The sequence below is a fragment of the Elephas maximus genome, chromosome 9 (genome assembly GCF_024166365.1).
Source record: "Elephas maximus indicus isolate mEleMax1 chromosome 9, mEleMax1 primary haplotype, whole genome shotgun sequence".
Taxonomy (NCBI): domain Eukaryota; kingdom Metazoa; phylum Chordata; class Mammalia; order Proboscidea; family Elephantidae; genus Elephas; species Elephas maximus.
In genome coordinates this window covers 19,431,004-19,449,853 of record NC_064827.1, presented here as the reverse complement: position 1 = coordinate 19,449,853, position 18,850 = coordinate 19,431,004, and the positions used below count along the sequence as shown (strand labels likewise).

The window sequence follows — 18,850 nt, the reverse complement described above, 5'->3', positions numbered from 1 at the left end:
GAATATAGGCATTTATTATGACTATCGAGACATATATATTATAGGTTATACATTTACTGTACCATTATACGACTTGCAGTGCAATCTCTTTGTATAAAAGAGACATGAGATGCACGTATTCCACGCGGGAAGCTGTTACGTTCACTACGTCTGGTTATGTCCGCTGCATCCCATTCTCCCATCAGAATTTCAGAACTGTATTATAACCTTATGGGACCATGAACGTATATGCCATCGGGCATTGCCTATTATGCGGTGCATGCCTGTATATGTGTATGTGTGTATTATATATATTGTTGTTAGCTGCCATCAAGTCGGTTCCGACTCATAGCGACCCTATGCACATCAGAACGAAATACTGCCTGGTCCTGCACCATCCTTACAATCACTGCTATGCTGGAGCCCATTGTTAGCAACCTCATTTAAGGTCTTCCTCTTTTCCACTCACCCTATACTTTACCAAGCATGATGTCCATCACCAGGGACTGATCCCTCCTGACAACATGTCCAAAGTATGTAAGACACAGTCTCGCCATCCTTGCTTCTAAGGAGCATTCTGGTTGTACTTCCTCCAAGACAGATTTGTTTGTTCTTTTAGTAACACCACAATTCAAAGGCATCAATTCTTCTCTGGTCTTCCTTATTCATTGTCCAGCTTTCACATGCATATGATGTGATTGAAAATACCATGGCTTGGGTCAGGCACACCTTAGTCTTCAAGGTGACATCTTTGCTTTTCAACATTATAAAGAGGTCCTTTGCAGATTTGCCGAGTGCAATGCATCTTTTGATTTCTGGACTGCTTCTTCCATGGAGATTGTTTGTGGATCCAAGTAAAATGAAATCCTTCACAACTTCAATCTTTTCTCCTTTTTTCATGATGTTGCTCATTGGTCCAGTTGTGAGGATTTCTGTTTTCTTTATGTTGAGGTGTAGTCCATACTGAAGGCTGTGGTCTTTGATCTTCATTAGTAAGTGCTTCAAGTCCTCTTCACTTTCAGCAAGCAAGGTTGTGTCATCTGCATAATGCAGGTTGTTCATGAGTCTTCCTCCAATCCTGATGCCCCGTTCTCCTTCATATAGTCCAGCTTCTAGGATTATTTGCTCGGCATACAGATTGAATAAGTGTGGTGAAAGGATACAACCCTGACACACACCTTTCCTGACTTTAAACAACTCAGTATCCCCTTGTTCTGTCTGAACAACTGCCTCTTGATCTATGTACAGGGTCCTCATGAGCACAATTAAGTGTTCGGGGATTCCCATTCTTCTCAATGTTATCCATAATTTGTTATGATCCACATAGTCAAATGCCTTTGCATAGTCAATAAAATGCAGATAAACATCTTTCTGGTATTCTCTGCTTTCAGCCAGGATTCATCTGAAATCAGGAATGATATCTCTGGTTCCACATCATTTTCTGAATCTGGCCTGAGTTTCTGGCAGTTCCCTGTCGATATACTGCTGCAGCTGCTTTTGAATGATCTTCAGCAAAATTTTGCTTGTGTGTGATATTAAAGATATTGTTTGATAAATAAATCCCACATTTGGCTGGATCGCCTTTCTCTGGAATAGGCATAAATATGGATCTCTTCCAGTTGGTTGGCCAGGAAGCTGTCTTCCATATTTCTTGGCATAGACGAGTGAGCACTTCTGGTGCTGCATCCACCCAGCCTGGGGTGGTACAAATGCTTAATGCTCTTGACTGCTAACAGGTAAAGGGGAAGGAAAGAAAACAATGTTTCCTTTGGATGATATCCCTTGAGTCATGATTATTCAACATAATGATTACAGAGATAAAGATCGCATGCTTAGAGAACCACTCAAGAACAAAAGTACAGTACGTTAGCAAAAACTAAAGTAGGAAATAATTTTATAAGTCTGAGCAAGTTGACAGTGTCAAATATAGCAAAGAGGTCCAGAAATAAGGACAGTGAAAAAGTCATTGGTTTGTGGGGAAAGGATATGTCATTTATGACTGTAGAGAAAATATTTTCAGTTCAGGAGTGAAAATGGACAGGAAAAGACAGGTGGACAAGAAATAGAGGAATGGAGATCCACATATTTGATAAAATTAGTAAAAAAGGAAAAAATGGGATGTTAAATAGAAGGAGGTATGTCAAATATCAAATGAGCAATATTAATAAACCAATCTAGCCCCAGCTTTCCATGATATTCAAACTAATATTTTATGTTAGTACAATGCATCACGTTTTTCATCATCACTGCTACTCGCATGGTAAAGGTTAAATGCAAAAACCATTTTTCTAGATTAAAGACCTGTTTCCTACAAACTATTTATAATCAGAACTTCAAGAGGTCACCAACTCTACAGAAGTCTCAATTGGATTTCTTAGAAATCAGATTTTATAAAAGTATATTTTGTTATCTACAGTTAAATTCAGTTTTGCTCTAATAGTTTATATCCACTCTAAATTTACTAAACTTTGATTACAAGAATCAAAACAGTTTAAATATCTAATATATCTGGCAACTGTTGTATAACTGAACCTACTCTGGGATGCATTTGTTGATATAGATAGGTTTTATCTTTCTCTTTATTTGAAGCAATTCATGTTCATTATCAAAAAGATGAGATAGAAGTATAATAAAAATAAAAATACAGATTAATTCTTTCTAAGAAAAAACTAATCTTTTTCTAATGTTCATACACAAAATTAAAATTTGGGGTGATACTGTAAGTACCCCTTGCGACCTGCTTTTTCACAGTTAAATATTACGTCACAGGTAGAGTTCTTGAGAAGTATGTTACATTTACTGAGCACCTACTGTCTGAAAAAAAGCCCTTGCAGAGCTTATATTCTAGCAGAACATAGTGAAATATTTGTGATATATTGACCTGTGAAAAAATAGACTATAGAACAGATTTGCAGCAATTCATAAATGTGGCTTAAAAAGTAGAAACATCATATATACCCCCATAGTAAATAATTGCTGTAATGTGTTTAGCCCACTGGAGTCCCTGGTGGTACAAACAGTTAATATACTAGTCTGTTAACCAGAAAGTTGAAGGTTGAAGTCTACCCAGAGATGCCTTGGAAGGAAGGCCTGAAGATCTACTTCTGAAAAATCAGTCATTGACAATCCTATGGAGTGAAGACAATCCTATGGCAGAGATGTTGGACTGATGGTGCCGGTCCCCTGACACCCGGGGAATTGGTGTTCCCATAGTGGGAGTTGCATCCTGGCCAGAGCAGAGTGAAATAGGTACACTCTGTTCATCTACTGTACTCTGTTCATGTACAGTCTGTTCATGACTCAAGCAGTCCAGCAGGAACAGGACTTCTAAATGGCAAATATGTCTGGAAGGATGTGGTCCAAAGCTATTTTTGCAGGCTATAAACAGAATCTCCCAGACCGGAGGATGCACACAGCTCTTCTTAAAATTGGAGGTGTTTATGCCCAAAATGAAACGGAATTCTGTTTAGGCAAGAGATGTGCTTGTGTGTACAAAGCAAAGAACAATACAGTGGCTGCTTGTGGAAAACCTAACAAAACCAGAGTAATATGGGGAAAGGTAACTTGCACCTGTGGAAACAGCGGCATGCTGTGTGTCAAATTCAGAAGCAACTTTCCCGCTAAGGCCATTGGACACAGAATCCATATGATGCTGTACCCCTTGAAGATTTAAACTCATTGAACGGTAACTAAATTGTGGATTTGTTAAAATAAAGAAAGAAAAGAGAAGATAAAACTCTTGCACAGTTTTACTGTCACATCCGTAGGGTCTTCATGAGTCAGAATCCACTCACGGGCAACTGGTTTTGATTTTGTAAGGTTCAGTTTCTTAAAAGGGATATATATGAATCCTTCTTACCCCTCACGGTAACTGATATAATGCATACAAAATGGGTAGAAAAGTGCTGGCTAGTATTAAAAATTAATTAAATATCAACGTGTGATGATGATGCTGATGATCAAAATATTCAAAACATATCTCATTGCAGCTCCCCTAAGTCAGGTCTGTGTATCTGTTTTCTCTTTTCCTTCTGTCAATAAGAGGTAGAGGATTGATAGTAGATACAGTATAATTGTCTACCTTCATAAATATGACATAGAAAAATAGCTTCTGGGGCTCATTTCTAAGTGTTTCTGTACTACAGGGGATGGCTTCCTTAGTCTTTTACCTTTAACTAGTGAGATGAATTTGATAATCAGGGCTTGAATGATCAAACAGTTACTGTAGTAAGGAAACCTCCTCCCAAGTATAAAATTTAGATTTGAGGGTGAACTTGCTAAATAAGGAGGATAAGGTCGACTGTTACAGACCCCCTGTAACAGAACTGGCCCACAAGGATTTCTTGGCTGTAATCTTTAAAGGAGCAGATCACCAGGTCTTTCTCCAGTGGAGCTGCTGGTAGGTTTGAACCGCCAACCTTTTGGTTAGTAGCTGAGCAATTAACAGTTGCATAACCAGGACTTCTTAGACATTCAGTAAATACTTGCTAATTGATAAGGCGGGCTAGCTAAATGTTTCTTTAAACACTGGAAAAGTTGGGGGGAAATATGTTATGCCAGTGAGATCAGAAATTACAGAAATTCTGTGTTCCAGATATAGCTCTTTTTCCCTCTATTTTTCACAGACACATGTGAAAGTAAATACTTGCCTTAGAGGTAAAAACCTACATATTTATCTAACTAAATCCCTCTCACTTACCAATGTCCAGCCTATGTAGTAGATGTGGGCAAGAAATATGCAAGTGTTCATGTGTTTTTTATATTTAAAAAATTCTGGTATTTACCTAGTTGAAAGAAAACCATTTTATCTCATAGAATTATGAGAAATACTGATGTCTCCTTGGATTAATTAAATTATAGAATTGCATATTGAGTAATTGACAGCTGGAAGGCATAAGCATTTTCAATAAAATATTTTTAATAAAAATAAAATGAATGGTTTGATAAAACAACTCATAAAAATTATAATTTTACTATTACTAATAATGACTACATATTAATTCCCATTATGTTAATTGTGTTAGATTTTTATTGTATTAATGAATATTCATTGAACCTATGTACTTTTCAAATAATGTACTTTTTTTGGTTTGTGTTGGGGGGGTGAGGCGATGGATAATCTTCCATCACAAATTAAGTAATGTAGTTGGAATCAACTCGACGGCAGTGGGTTGGTTAGTATAGAATTTAACTTTTAGCTGAGTTGAGGAGTGACTCTGTGATCGGAAAGGGAGAAAGAAAAGTGACATATGAGAGACCAAGTATTCAAATGGACCATGGCCAAACCATATATGACAATAGAACTCTGACCCATGACCTCTGCAATAACCAGTCAAGAAGGAAACTACAACCTCTGCAGCCATTGGCCCCACAGTGTCAGAAACTTGGTGACTTCTAGCTTCCCTAATTTTTGTCAGTGTTCCAATTGCCTATTACTGTCACTTCCAACTCAGGACCAATCAGAAGATGCTAGACCACTCACACAGGATGCCCTACTTCTATTTAACTCACCTCCTCCTTCCCCGTGCCAACAGTCTTGAATCAGAGCATATTAGAATCTTTCCCTTTTTTTTCTGTATAAATCTATCCTACTGCCTTACCTGCTTTTGAGTCTCTGCCAGAGGCAAAAGATGGTGGCTGACTCCACTGCTGTAGCCAGCTCAGAATAAATAGCCTCTGTTTGTGAGGTCTTCATTTTTTCACACAGATTCAAGACGTAGAATCGCTGGCCTTGGCAAGTGATTGAAGTGACTTAGAGAAGAGGAAGAGTCAGTGGTGACTAACGTTTCGGGTTTGGTTGATTAACTTGTTAGAAGTGTCAGTAACAGAAAGTAAGACCTAGGGAATGGAGTAGATTTGGGCACTTTGTACTGGACAGTTTAAATTTTAGGTAACTGTGCAGTGTGTAGGCAGACATATCTAGCAAGAAGTTGAGAAAGTAGGACTCGAAATGAGGAGTGTAGTCAGGCCTAGAAATATTGAGTCTGAAATATTCCACATAGAGATGATAATTGAAGCCATGTGTTTGGGGCCAATTTTAGATATGCAACATGTAAGAAAGAGGAGAGGATCATAAAAATATATTCCTGCATTGATTTGTGTATTTTACTTTAGTGGTTATTAGTGTAACGAGTAGCAAATTGTGGAGAAATAACAATAGTAATAATAATAATAAACATGGGCCACATGCAGGGCTAGTTGTGAGGCTGTGTAGCAAAACAAACAAACAGACAACAACAAAAATGAAGAAAATTATAATGGAAGTAAGCGTTTCAGTTTGGCAGCTTTCTTCTCCAAAGCTTACATACTTGCGAGGGTTTTATGAAACATCATCTAATTGAGGTAGAGTAGTCCCTGGGTGGCACAAAATGTTAAGCACTTGCCTGCTAATGGAAACCTTGGTGGTTTCAGTTCACTGAGTGGTACCTGGGAAGAGTGGCCTGGTGATCTACTTCCAAAAATTCAGTCATTGAAAACCCTGTGGAGCACTGTTCTACTCTGACACACGTTGTTGTTGTTGTTAGGTACCATTGAGTTGGTTCCAACTCATAGCGATCCTATGCACAACAGAACGAAACACTGCCTGGTTCTGTGCCATCCTCACAATCGTTGCTACGCTTGAGCCCATTGTTGCAGCCACTGTGTCAATCCATCTCATTGAGGGTCTTCCTCTTTCCTGCTCACCTTGTACTTTACGAAGCATGATGTTCTTCTCCAGGAACTGATTGCTCCTGAGAACATGTACAAAGTATGTAAGATGCAGTCTCACCATCCTTGCTTCTAAGGAGCATTCTGGTTGTACTACTTTCAAGACAGATTTGTTCTTTCTTTTGGCAGTCCGTGGTATATTCAATATTCTTCACCAACACCCCAATTTAAAGGTGTCAATTCTTCTTCGGTCTTCCTTATTCATTGTCCAGCTTTCACATGCATACAATGTGATTGAAAATACCATGGCTTGGGTCAGGGCACATCTTAGTCATCAAGGTACGTCTTTGCTTCACAGCACTTTAAAGAGGTCTTTTGGAGCAGATTTGCTCAGTGTGATACATCTTTTGATTTCTTGACTGCTGCTTTCATGGCTGTTGATTGTGGATCCAAGTAAAATGAAATCCATGACAACTTCCATCTTTTCTCCGCTTATCATGATGTGACTTATTGGTCCAGTTGCAAGGATTTTTCTTTTCTTTATGTTGAGGTGCAATCCATACTGATGGCTGTGGTATTTGGTCTTCATCAGTAAGTGCTTCAAGTCCTCTTCACTTTCAGCAAGCAAGGTTGTGTCATCTGCATAACGCAGGTTGTTCATGAGTCTTCCACCAATCCTGATATCCCATTCTTCTTCATATAGTCCAGCTTCTCGGATTATTTGCTCAGCATACAGATTGAATAAGTATGGTGAAAGAATACAACCCTGATGTACATAGTTCCTGACTTTAAACCACTCAGTATCCCCTTGTTCTGTCCAAACAACTGCCCCTTGATCTATGTACAGGTTCCTCACGAGCACAATTAAGTGTTCTGGAATTCACATTCTTCGCTATGTTATCCATAATCTGTTATGACCCACACAGTTGAATGACTTTGCATAGTCAATAAAACACAGGTAAAGCCCCTTTCAGCCAGGATCTGACATTAACAATGATATCCCTGGTTCCACCTCCTTTTCTAAATCTGGCCTGAATTTCTGACAGTTCCCTGTAGATATACTGCTGCAGCTGCTCTTGAATGATCTTCAGCAAAATTTTGCATGTGTGTGATAGTAATGATATTGTTCTATAATTTCCACATTCAGTTGGATCACCTTTCTTGGGAGTAGGCACAAATATGGATCTCTTCCAGTCAGTTGGCCAGGTAGCTGTCTTCCAAATTTCTTGGCGTAGACAAGTGAGCACTTCCAGCACTGCATACGTTTGTGGAAACATCTCAACTGATATTCTGTCAATTCTTGAAGCCTTATTTTTCGCCAGTGCATTCAGTGCAGCTTGGACTTCTTCCTTCAGTACTATCGGTTCCTGATCATATGTTACCTCCTGAAATGGCTGACCGTCGACCCTTTCTTTTTGGTGTAGTGACTCTGTATATCCTTCCATCTTCTTTTGATGCTTCCTGCGTTGTTAAATATTTTCCCGGTAGAATCCTTCAGTATTCCAAATCAAGGCTTGAATTTTTTCTTTAATTCTTTCAGTTTGAGAAATGTGGAGCATGTTCTTCCCTTTTGGTTTTCTACCTCCAGCTCTCTGCGCATGTCATTATAATACTTTACTTTGTCTTCTGGAGCTGCACTTTGAAATATTCTGTTCAGTTCTTTTACTTCATCAATTCTTCCTTTTGTTTTGGCTGCTCGACTTTTGAAAGCAAGTTTCAGAGTCTCCTCTGACATCCATCTTGGTCTTTTCTTTCTTTCCCGTCTTTTCAATGACCTCTTACTTTCTTCATGTATGATGTCCTTGGTGTCATTCCACAACTCGTCTGGACTTCAACCCATCAAATCTGTTCTTGAGATGGTCTCTAAATTCAGGTGGGATATATTCAAGGTGGTACTTTGGCTCTCGTGGACTTGCTCTGATTTTCTTCAGTTTCAACTTGAACTTGCGTATGAGCAACTGATGGTCTGTTCCACAGATGGCCCCTGGCCTTGTTCTGATTGATGATATTGAGCTTTTCCATTGACTCTTTCCACAGATGTAGTCAATTTGATTCCTGTGTATTCTATCTGGTCAAGGTCCATGTGTATAATCAGTGTTTATGTTAGTGAAAAAAGGTATTTACAATGAAATCATTGGTCTTGCAAAATTTTATCTCGATCTCTGTCATTGTTTCTATCACCAAGGCCATATTTTCCAATTATCAATCCTTCTTCTTTGTTTCCAGCTTTTGCATTCTAATCACCAGTAATTATCAATGCATCCTGTTTGCATGTTTGATCAATTTCAGACTGCAGAAGCTGGTAACATTCTTCAGTTTCTTCATTTTTGGCATTAGTGGTTGGTGTGCAAATTTGAATAATAGTCGTTTTAACTGGTCTTCCTTGTAGGCGTATGGATATCATCCTATTACTGACAACACTGTACTTCAGGATAGATCTAGCAATGTTCTTTTTGACCATGAATGCAATGCCATTCCTCTTCACGTTGTCATTCCCGGCATAGGAGACTATATGATTGTCTGATTCAAAATGGCCAGTACCAGTCCATTTCAGCTCACTAACGCCTAAGATATGGATGTTTATGTGTTCCATTTCATTTTTGTGGATTTCTAATTTTCCTAGATTCATACTTTGTACATTCCAGATTCCAATTGTTAATGGATGTTTGCAGCTGTTTCTTCTCATTTTGAGTCTTACCACATCAGCAAATGAAGGCCCCCAAAAGCTTGACTCCATCCACATCATTAAGGTTAACTCTACTTTGAGGAGGCAGCTTTTCCCCAGTCGTCTTTTCAGTGCCTTCCAACCTGGGGGGCTCATCTTGTGGCACTATATCAGACACTGTCCCACTGCTATTCATAAGGTTTTCACTGGCTAATTATTTTCCAAAGTAGACTGCTGAGTCCTTCTTCCTAGTCTATCTTAGTGTGGAAGCTCAGCTGAAACCTGTCCTACATGAGTGACCCTGCTGATATCTGAATACCAGTGGCATAGCTTCCAGCATCATAGCAACATGCAGGCCTTCACAGTAGGACAAACTGACAGACATGTGGGGGTTTACTAATTAGTGTAGCTGAAATATCAAGTAGCAAAATTATGCAAACTGGTTACACATGTGGTTCACTTATGAAAAATACTTTGGGTTGGCTGATCTCTTTGTAATCACTCTTATAGTTTGAAGTTATTGTTGTCAATCTTGTAATACATCAAAACATGTTTATAAAATGATAATGTTTTGAAATATTTGGGGAGGCATTTTTCAAAGTAGTTCTAAGAGTCAAAAACATCAAACATAGGATCTACATGTTTTGGACGAGAAGTCATAAAGCTGTACTCCATAACAGGATTGTTTCACGATTTTTCTATCTCACTGACACCAAAATTTGTTCTAATCATTATTTACATTTTATGTCTTTATAACCCTATTGCCATCAAGTTGATTCTGACTCATAGCAACCCCATAGGACAGAGTAGAACTGCCCCATAGGGTTTCCAAGGAGTGGCTGGCTGGTTCCAACTGCCGCCCTTTTGGTTAGCTCCTGAATGCTTAACCACTGCACCGCCAGGGCTCCAATGAGGATAAAATTTATTTTGAATTTTTGATTTTTTTTTTTTTTTGGGTGAGCACAATTTAAAGACAGATATATGCCTTTGGTTACAACAACAAAAGGCACAACTGCCAATAGACCAAAACACAAATTCTAGTATGTAATGCTTATTAACAACTGTTTTGTTTTTGTTAACCATACATTTTATTGTGTAGTACTTTTCAAATAACATTCAATTATATAATGAAATCCTAACAGAAGCTCTGGCAGTTTAATGTTTTTGTGTTTAGTTAATTCACGAATAGGCCATCTTCCCACTTGATTTTAGGCTATGGAAGAAAGAGATTATCCTTTTTTTATATTTTTTAAATTTTTCATAATATGTACTAGTATGTTAATACATAGTAGAAAGTTAGTAAATTCAGACAAATTTGAATCGCCAGAACAGTAGGCTACGTAATTAATTTTCTAGCACAGTAAAACATATCCAAATTATTTAAGCAATAAAATTAAACTAATAGAGTGATATAAGCTACAAGGTTTTTGTTTTTTTTTTAAATAAATAACAGATAGCCTTAATGAGCTATAATTCAAGTAATATAAAATTCACTTTTTTTGGTATACTATTTTAAAATGCATGATTCAATGTTTGTTTTTTTTTGTTTTTATTGTGACAAATATGTATGTAGCAAAAGTTTCTTAGTGTATTTGGGTTTAGAAAACCACCACCACTATGTAATTTTAGAACATTTTTTTTCATTACCCAAAAAGAAATGCTGTACCCCTTAGCTATTACTCCCCATTCCCTCCATCCCTCAGCTCCTGGCAGCCACTCATCTACTTTCTACCTTTTTAAAATTAATTTCTCTCTCAAGTTTAAGAGGCCTGTGCTGACATTCCATGTCTAGGCTCGAGGTTCCTTCTATCCTATTACTCTGCTGTAGGGATGGAGGGTCAGTGAGGGGGGAGGGTGATGGCTTGTTATAAAATATCTACTGGAGCTGCAGCATCTGAGGAATTAATTCTGCATTCTATCCAGAAATTAATGGGAGGAAAGGATCAAGATGGGCATGCTCCCTGCCCTGGATGACGCTCTACTTTCACGTGTGTGTGTTTGCCAGAACTTAACCACGCGGTGGGGACTGATCATCATAATCTCATTCCAGGTGACCATAAACCTAGCAAAAATCAGGGGTTCTATTGCTAAAAACACAGAGAGATGGATAATGGTAAATAACTAGAAATTGCTACCTTAATGTTAGACCCACTTAAACTAATTTAAAGCTTATATAAACTACTTCAATTACTAAGGAGCAGTTGACCCAAGCCATGGTCTTTTCAATCACCTCATATTCATGGGAAAGGTAGACAATTAAAAAGAAAGACCAAAGAAAAATTGACACATTTGTATGGTATGGTGAGGAATATTGAATGTACCATGAACTGACAGAAGAATAAACAAATCTGTCTTGGAGGAAGTACAGCCAGAATGCTTCTTAGAAGTGTGGACGGTGAGACTTCAACTCACTTACTTTGGACATGTTATCAGGAGGGACCAATTCCTGGTAAATTAGAAGGTCAGTGAAAAAGAAGACTCTCAACCAGATGGGTTGACACAGTGGCTGCAACAATAGCCTAAAATATAGAAACAACTGTGAGGATGGCACAAGATCAGGCAACCTCTTGTTCTGTTACACATATGTCTCTATGAGTTGGGGGTGGCTCAACAGCACCTGACAACAAAAAGCCACATTTTGGAACACCTAAAGTGCAATCCTTACCAGAGATGATAGATGCAATGGCAGAATATCTAGTAGCTTCTAAGAGTAGCAATTAAACTATACAAATATTAAATATAATATTAGTAACTGGAATATAAAATCTATGAAAGTAGACCATATTTGTCTTTGTCTTCACTTTTTTTTTTTTTTTTCACTTTAGCCTCACTTTCTAGTATAGTAGGGGCTGGAACATAGTTATTCAATAAATATTGGTTGAATAAATAGATTAATTATTGAACTAACATTATTAAGCACTTTATAGCTTACACAGTAGATTTACATAGATTAAGTAATCATGGGATAAGCTGATAGTCCCACCACCTATTATTGCTTGTCCCTCCACTTTGACCAGAGTTGAAGATCTGCTTTGAAAGAAACGGTCTAGTCATTGAATAAGACATTGAGAAGATTTGGCTATCACTAAGGCTGAGAAATCTTACAGCTAAATAGAGGGTGTTTTTCTTTCCAAGGGTCTGTCTAGGAACTACTTCTTTATTGGTGCATTTAGGCGTTCATCAGTCATTTATCAAGGGACAGTATTAGGATTTCACTAAAACAGTCTACATTTTACTTTTAACTTTTTGCCTACAATTTTGATAAGTATTATGTTTCTGAGATAACACATTTGACAGTCTTAAAAGAAGTAAGAATTCAAATTTTTTTTAAGCATTATTTGTATTTTCCTAAATGGATGCAAGGCTATATGGTTTTCTAAGAAAACATTTCTGATAACCTACACCAAAATTATGCATATATTACATAAAATTTACATACTTAGGAAAAGATTATATATTCTAAAATTTATTGACAGAAAGCTCTAGAAATTGGCAAGTCTGATAAATGATACATAGTTTCAATTTAGCATTTAATGAGCTAGGTGCTGGGGCTGTCGCAATCTAAAATTAATAATAATATATTGGCGTTATAAAACTCTTAAAGTTTTTTAATTTATTTGCTATTCTCATAGATTTATTAGAAACAAGGGCATAGTCATATGTCTGCTTTATGAAAGTGAAATTATAAGTTGTTTTCTAACAGGAAGAAGGGAAGCCCCTCGTTTCTTTCACATTTTCTCCTTGTTAGACCTGGATCTTTATGCTTCCTCTTACTCTACAGTAGCTGAGTTTGTGTTTGAAGCTCATCTATATCGCTGGCTCTCTATCCTTGGGCACATTTATTTAGCCTTTCCAGTCAATTTTCTTATCTATTTAATAAAGATCTTCATAATAAATGGAAGGATTGCTATGGGGATTAAATGAGATGAACATAAAGCACTTGACACATTCTCTAGCACACAGTAGGTATTCAATAAATGTTGACTATGATTGTTATTATTACCTAGGATCAATCGAAGGAGCCTTGCTGGTGCAAATGGCAAAGCACTCAGCTTTGAACCAAAAGTTTGGTAGTTCAGACCCACCCAGCAGCTTCATGGGAGGAAGACCTGGTGATCTGCTCCTGGAAAGATTACAGACAATAAAACCCTATGGGGCAATTCTACTCTGTCACATGGGTTACTATCAATTGAAATCCACTGGAAGACACCTAACAGAAGACAACAACAGAACCAACCTAGGCAATATTAGAAATATAATGAATGTGTAAATACATTATCACTAAACTTGAAAAGAATAGTGAATATATGCTCATTGAAATAGTACCTGCAAGAACACCGTATAACAATCAAAGATTATATAGAGGCAGGACTGTGTGATAGTTATGAGCACAGTCTTTGCAGCCAGTCTCTGTGGGTTAAAAGCCTGTACATGAAGGGCAATCTCATCATAGCTCAGGTTTGTTCATTTCTCATGTGAGAATGTAGTTGTAAGACTTTTAAGACTTAAATGAGTTAATACGTACACAATCCTTAGAGCAGTGCCTGACATACATTAAGAACTCAGTAAATGATGGCTATCAAGATAATCCTGTGCTGGAATATGGAGCCCTGGTGGCATAGTGGTTAAGAGCTCATCTGCTAGCCAAAAGATCAGCAGTTCAAATCCACCAGCCACTCCTTGGAAACTCTAAGGGGCAGTTTTCTCTGTCCTATAGGGCTTTTTTTTTTTTTTTTTATAGGGCAGCTATGAGTCAAAGTTGCCTTGACAGCAATGGGTTTAGGGTGGAATATGACTTAATTGGAATTCTGAATTTTACTAAGACTAAGTTTGAATTTTGATTCCACAATGTATTAGTTGTAAGAATTGTTTGCAGTTTATTCAGACAACTGTTAACTTCCAATCTCTTATCTGAAAACATGGAATATAATCTCTAACACATGGGACTTTTGTGAGTATTAAATGAAGATATATGAGATAAAAAGTAGAAATCCTGGCACAATATTATTAGTCCAGTGTTGATTAAATATTATTTCCCTAAAACCAACACAGTCTATAAAATTATATAATGATTTTAAAATGATATTTAGCATTCCAGACCTCTCTCCCTCCAAAAAAATCCAGCTCCACAGCAAAGTTGAACCAAGCAGATGTAAAGTACTCTAATTCTTTTTAACATCAGAGAAATCATCATTTGAAATACCAAATCCATTAATTTCTCCAAATTTTGTTTCAAAACCAAACCAAGCCCATTGCCTTTAAGTTGATTCCAACCCATAGCAACCCTATAAGACAGAGTAGAAGTGCTCCATAGGGTTTCCAAGGGGCAGCTGGTGAACTTGAACTGCCAACCTTTTTTGGTTAGCAGCCAAGCTCTTAACCACCAAATGTATTCACAGTGGCATTTATTAATCTATAGAAACTACTAATTTATTAATCGATAGAAACTACTGATTCAAGTGTTGTTGTTGTTAGGTGCCATCGAGTTGGTTCCAACTCATAGTGACACTATAGGACAGAGTAGAACTGCCCCATAGGGTTTCCAATGAATGGCTGGGGATTTGAACTGCTGACCTTTTGGTTAGCAGCTGAGCTCTTAACCACTAACTGAAGTATAGCTTCCTAATATTTTCTGTAGTAAGTTGACAGTCATATAAACATTATAACTCTGAAGCATTCCTCCACTGACATGATAGGTTTAAAAAAGTGATAGGTTTAGGATATTAAAATTCTAGACTTTTCAATATTTCTGCTGAAGCTTTGCTTACTTGGCTGAGGGTAAGTGATTTTTGAATGGTTCTTCCTCCAAAGATAACTAGTACAAATGAGAGAAGTATATCTGATCAAATTCATTTAGCTAAAATCTTATCATGTAGAATAAAATTTCCTGAAATGCACCAAAGATAAAGCTTTAACCCAATGCCAAAGTCATTGACAGTTTAATAACAGGTCCTTCATCACAAACCTCTCCCCTAAAAATAGTTATCTTATCCACGCTATGTTAAAATTGATCCGTTCTTCTTTAAATGAATCTTAGTACTTGGTATCTCTTCCTGGGCAGGCACCACAAGTCTCTGGAAAAGGGAGATTAAAGAAGGAGTGAATCAGATTTCTTCTTGACCTTTGTATATGGCTAAAATCACCTCTCTGGCTTGACTTTGGCCTTGACAGGCCAACTAGCAAATGCCTGTTTCAGTATTATTTCTGGAATCCCTGAACTTAAACATGAGCAGTGGTTTGCAATCTGGATTTTCATCATATCTAACCAGTGTAACGTCATCAGTAAAACAAACAAGTGATGCCTTGTGGATTTATTGTTCACAGCTGAATATTCACTGTGAAATATAGATAAGCATTCTTGATGTAACCAGAGGACATAAATCCACTTATGTGTCTTTTATATCGAAATTGTATTATTCAGTTAAGAATGTCAATTTAATATTGCAAATGTGCAACGTAGTGCCTGCAGGAGTAATCTGGCATCTGATTGTGCAGAAGAGATTATTTTTCCTGCGTTATAATGTCAAAACCTTGAAGCTTGACTTTTAATTTTTAATAATAAAATGGTGACCATTAAAATTTTAATAAAATTTCAGGCTTATTCCTGTGTCCAAGAAATTCATTCTGTGATGGCGATGGTGATATTTGACTTCAGCCTCAGCTTCAGCTTCAGCCAAATTTTGATTCTAACACCCCACATTTTGACCTTTGGACAAAATTTAACTTGATGCACCTTTGAGAAGAAGGGAGAGCAGGGAGGAAGATCACTGTGATTCCTTGATTGACTTTTTGAGGTATAAGCATTCAAATCACATTAGCTCTTGGAAAAAGTATCCCCTTTATCAAATATCAGTGAGGAGTAGACCTGAAGTTTTCTGCAGGGAAAATGAAAGCAAAATGCTGGAGTAGAAGAATGAGCCTGGTAGGTCCTCAAGGTTAATCTCTGTGCACTAGGTTTTATAAATGGACTGAGCAGTAGAGAGTATCCACACAAGGCTAGTGAACAGCGCCTGCCAATTTGGGGTGCAGGAGGTAGGGGAGGAGAGAACCTGGAGCAATGGCTAATAAATGAAGGGAAACACAGTGGACTGAGAATCAGAGACTCTGGCTGCAAGTTCTACCTCTCTGCCACTAACTAACTCATGGCTTTAGCCAAGCTGGTCTGAGCCTTCATTATTGAAGGTTTCATACCACATATACATTTCAATTTGCAGGATAGATACAAGAAATTTGAAATATGATTGTTTACCTCGATGATACGCATTACCCATTGCCGTCGAGTTGATTCTGACTCATAGCAGCCCTATAGGACAGAGTAGAACTGTCCCATAGGGTTTCCAAGGAGCACCTGGTGGATTCAAACTGCTGAGCTCTTGGTTAGCAGCTGTAGCCCTTAACCACTATGCCACCAGGGTTTCCACCTTGATGATAGTGTTTTTTTATTTTCTCTAACATTTCATCAGCAGGAAATTACAAAAACTTACTTCTGCCCTCAGGAGGCTTACTTCATTGTGTCCACTTCCACCCATTATAATCCCTATTAAAACTTAAATAATACCATTCCTTTGTTAGATAAAGTATATCATGTGATGTTTCCTTCAATTGTATTAGTAACTAGTTGAAATAATTTAATACGTAGATCCCTGAACAAAGGTTGCCCTCCAAAGCAGCACCATCCATGAAGGCAATGACATAGTGTGTTCAGAATATTGCAGTTTCTCTCTTCTCTGAACTTCTACAGCAATTACGCTGCTGGTCTTGAGTTTTCTAATGAGGTTGCACACACTAATAATTTCTTCATTGAGGGCAGGAGTTAAATCTTCAGTTTGTTTCTTTTGTTCCTATACAGGAGTACTTACCCAGCAGTAAGCAAATTTAAGGGCGTAATAAATGCGTGTTGATTAGTAAAGTACCACTGCATCAAAAGGATAAAAATTCTTGGTAAAGGTGCACTAAGTTACTAAACATGATTGCATGCAATGGTGCCAAAATGGCTTGATTTAAAGACGGTAATAATAACCAGTGTCACAGAGTGTTAATTGTCAATGAAACATTTAATTCAACAATTTAAGATGCATACTGAATTATGGAGTACTATGCAGCCTTTGGAAACCCTACTGGTGTAGTGGTTAAGAGTTAGGGCTGCTAACCAAACGGTCGGCTGTTCAAATCCACCAGACGCTCCTTGGAAACCGTATGGGGCAGTTCCACTTTGTCTTATGGGGTCACTATGAGTCGAAATCAACTTGATGGCAATGGGTTTTTGGTTTTGATGCAGCCTTTAGGAGCCCTGGTGACACAGTGGTTAAAGCGCTCAGCAGCTAACCAAAAGGTCAGTAGTTCAACCCACCAGCAGCTCTGTGGGAGAAAGACATGGCAATCTGTTTCCGTAAAGATTTACAGCTTCGAAAACCCTACGGGGCAGTTCTAGCCTGTCCGATAGGGTCACTGTGAGTTGGAATCAACTCGAAAGTAATGGGTGTTAGTTTGGGTACGCGGTCCTTAAGGAACCCTGGTGGTTTCACGGTTAAGCATTCAACTGGTAACTGAAAGGCAATCTGCTCCTGTAAAGATTATAGCCTAGAAAACCCTGTAGGGCAGTTCTACTCTGTCACATGGGACGTCTATGAGTCTAAATTGACAAGACGGCACCTAATAAAAACAACATACAGCCTTTAAAAATTATGATATAGATCACTTATAATTATGGAAGAGTTTTGTGTTATCCTGTGATTAACACGGATAAAGCAGAGATAAAACTAGTATCACATTATGATGGCCACATGTGTATATATATATATGTATGTATGTTTAACAATGTCATGTGAATGTAACTGAGAAGGTTCTCTAAAATAATATTTACAAATGCATTAGATTTGCAAATGTGTCTAGTACCCAGAGTCCCAAAGGAGGCAATAAAGACCAGAGGCATGTAGGTTAGATCCGATTTTTCTTTTTGTCTGTTTGTACTTGTTTGTCTTCCCTTCATTAAAGAGGCAAACTTAGAATAATTAATCTGAAATCACAATGATTCGATGTGAGCTGAATAAATGGTAATGCTATTTCAGGGGAATATTGTAGTCAAAACTGTTTTTCAAATTATATGTACACTAATTACTCATACATTTTCTTATAATATTGAATCATGATTTAACATTTTATGATGATTGAATTAAAATTCAGTACAAGTACTAATAGGTAATTTTTTTGGTTATATTTTTCTAGGTCTCAGGGTGGAGAACTTTTTCTTGAGTTTCTAACCTGTGAGCTTCTGGTAAGATTATAATGAATATATGAAATTTCAGAGATTTTTCTTTTTATAACCTCTGTTTAATAGTGTCCAGCTTTTAGTAGTAAATTGACATAATTCACTTGGTAATTTGCCATAATGTTGAAGTGGAAATTATGTGATATTTTCTATCAAAATACTTATGTTTTTAGGTAGATTATAGTAATATAGTAATTTGATGTAGCCTTTGGTAGGTTTCCAAGGGATTCTGAAGGCATGGTTTAGAAAGTTAAAGATTTATACCACTGAAAAAAGTTCTTTGGACATGA

The 18,850-nt window shown here is 37.4% G+C and overlaps 1 protein-coding gene across 1 annotated transcript; it reads left to right on the top strand.

The window, feature by feature from the left end:
- Positions 1–3,319: 3,319 nt before the first annotated feature.
- LOC126083041 (60S ribosomal protein L35a-like) lies at positions 3,320–3,652 on the top strand. The gene has a single exon (XM_049896359.1). The coding sequence runs from the start codon at positions 3,320–3,322 to the stop codon at positions 3,650–3,652; it is 333 nt and encodes a 110-aa protein (XP_049752316.1).
- Positions 3,653–18,850: the final 15,198 nt, after the last annotated feature.

Excerpts from the sequence above, each read along its gene's own strand:
- LOC126083041 (XM_049896359.1), top strand. The coding sequence starts at position 3,320 with ATGTCTGGAAGGATGTGGTCCAAAGCTATTTTTGCAGGCTATAAACAG.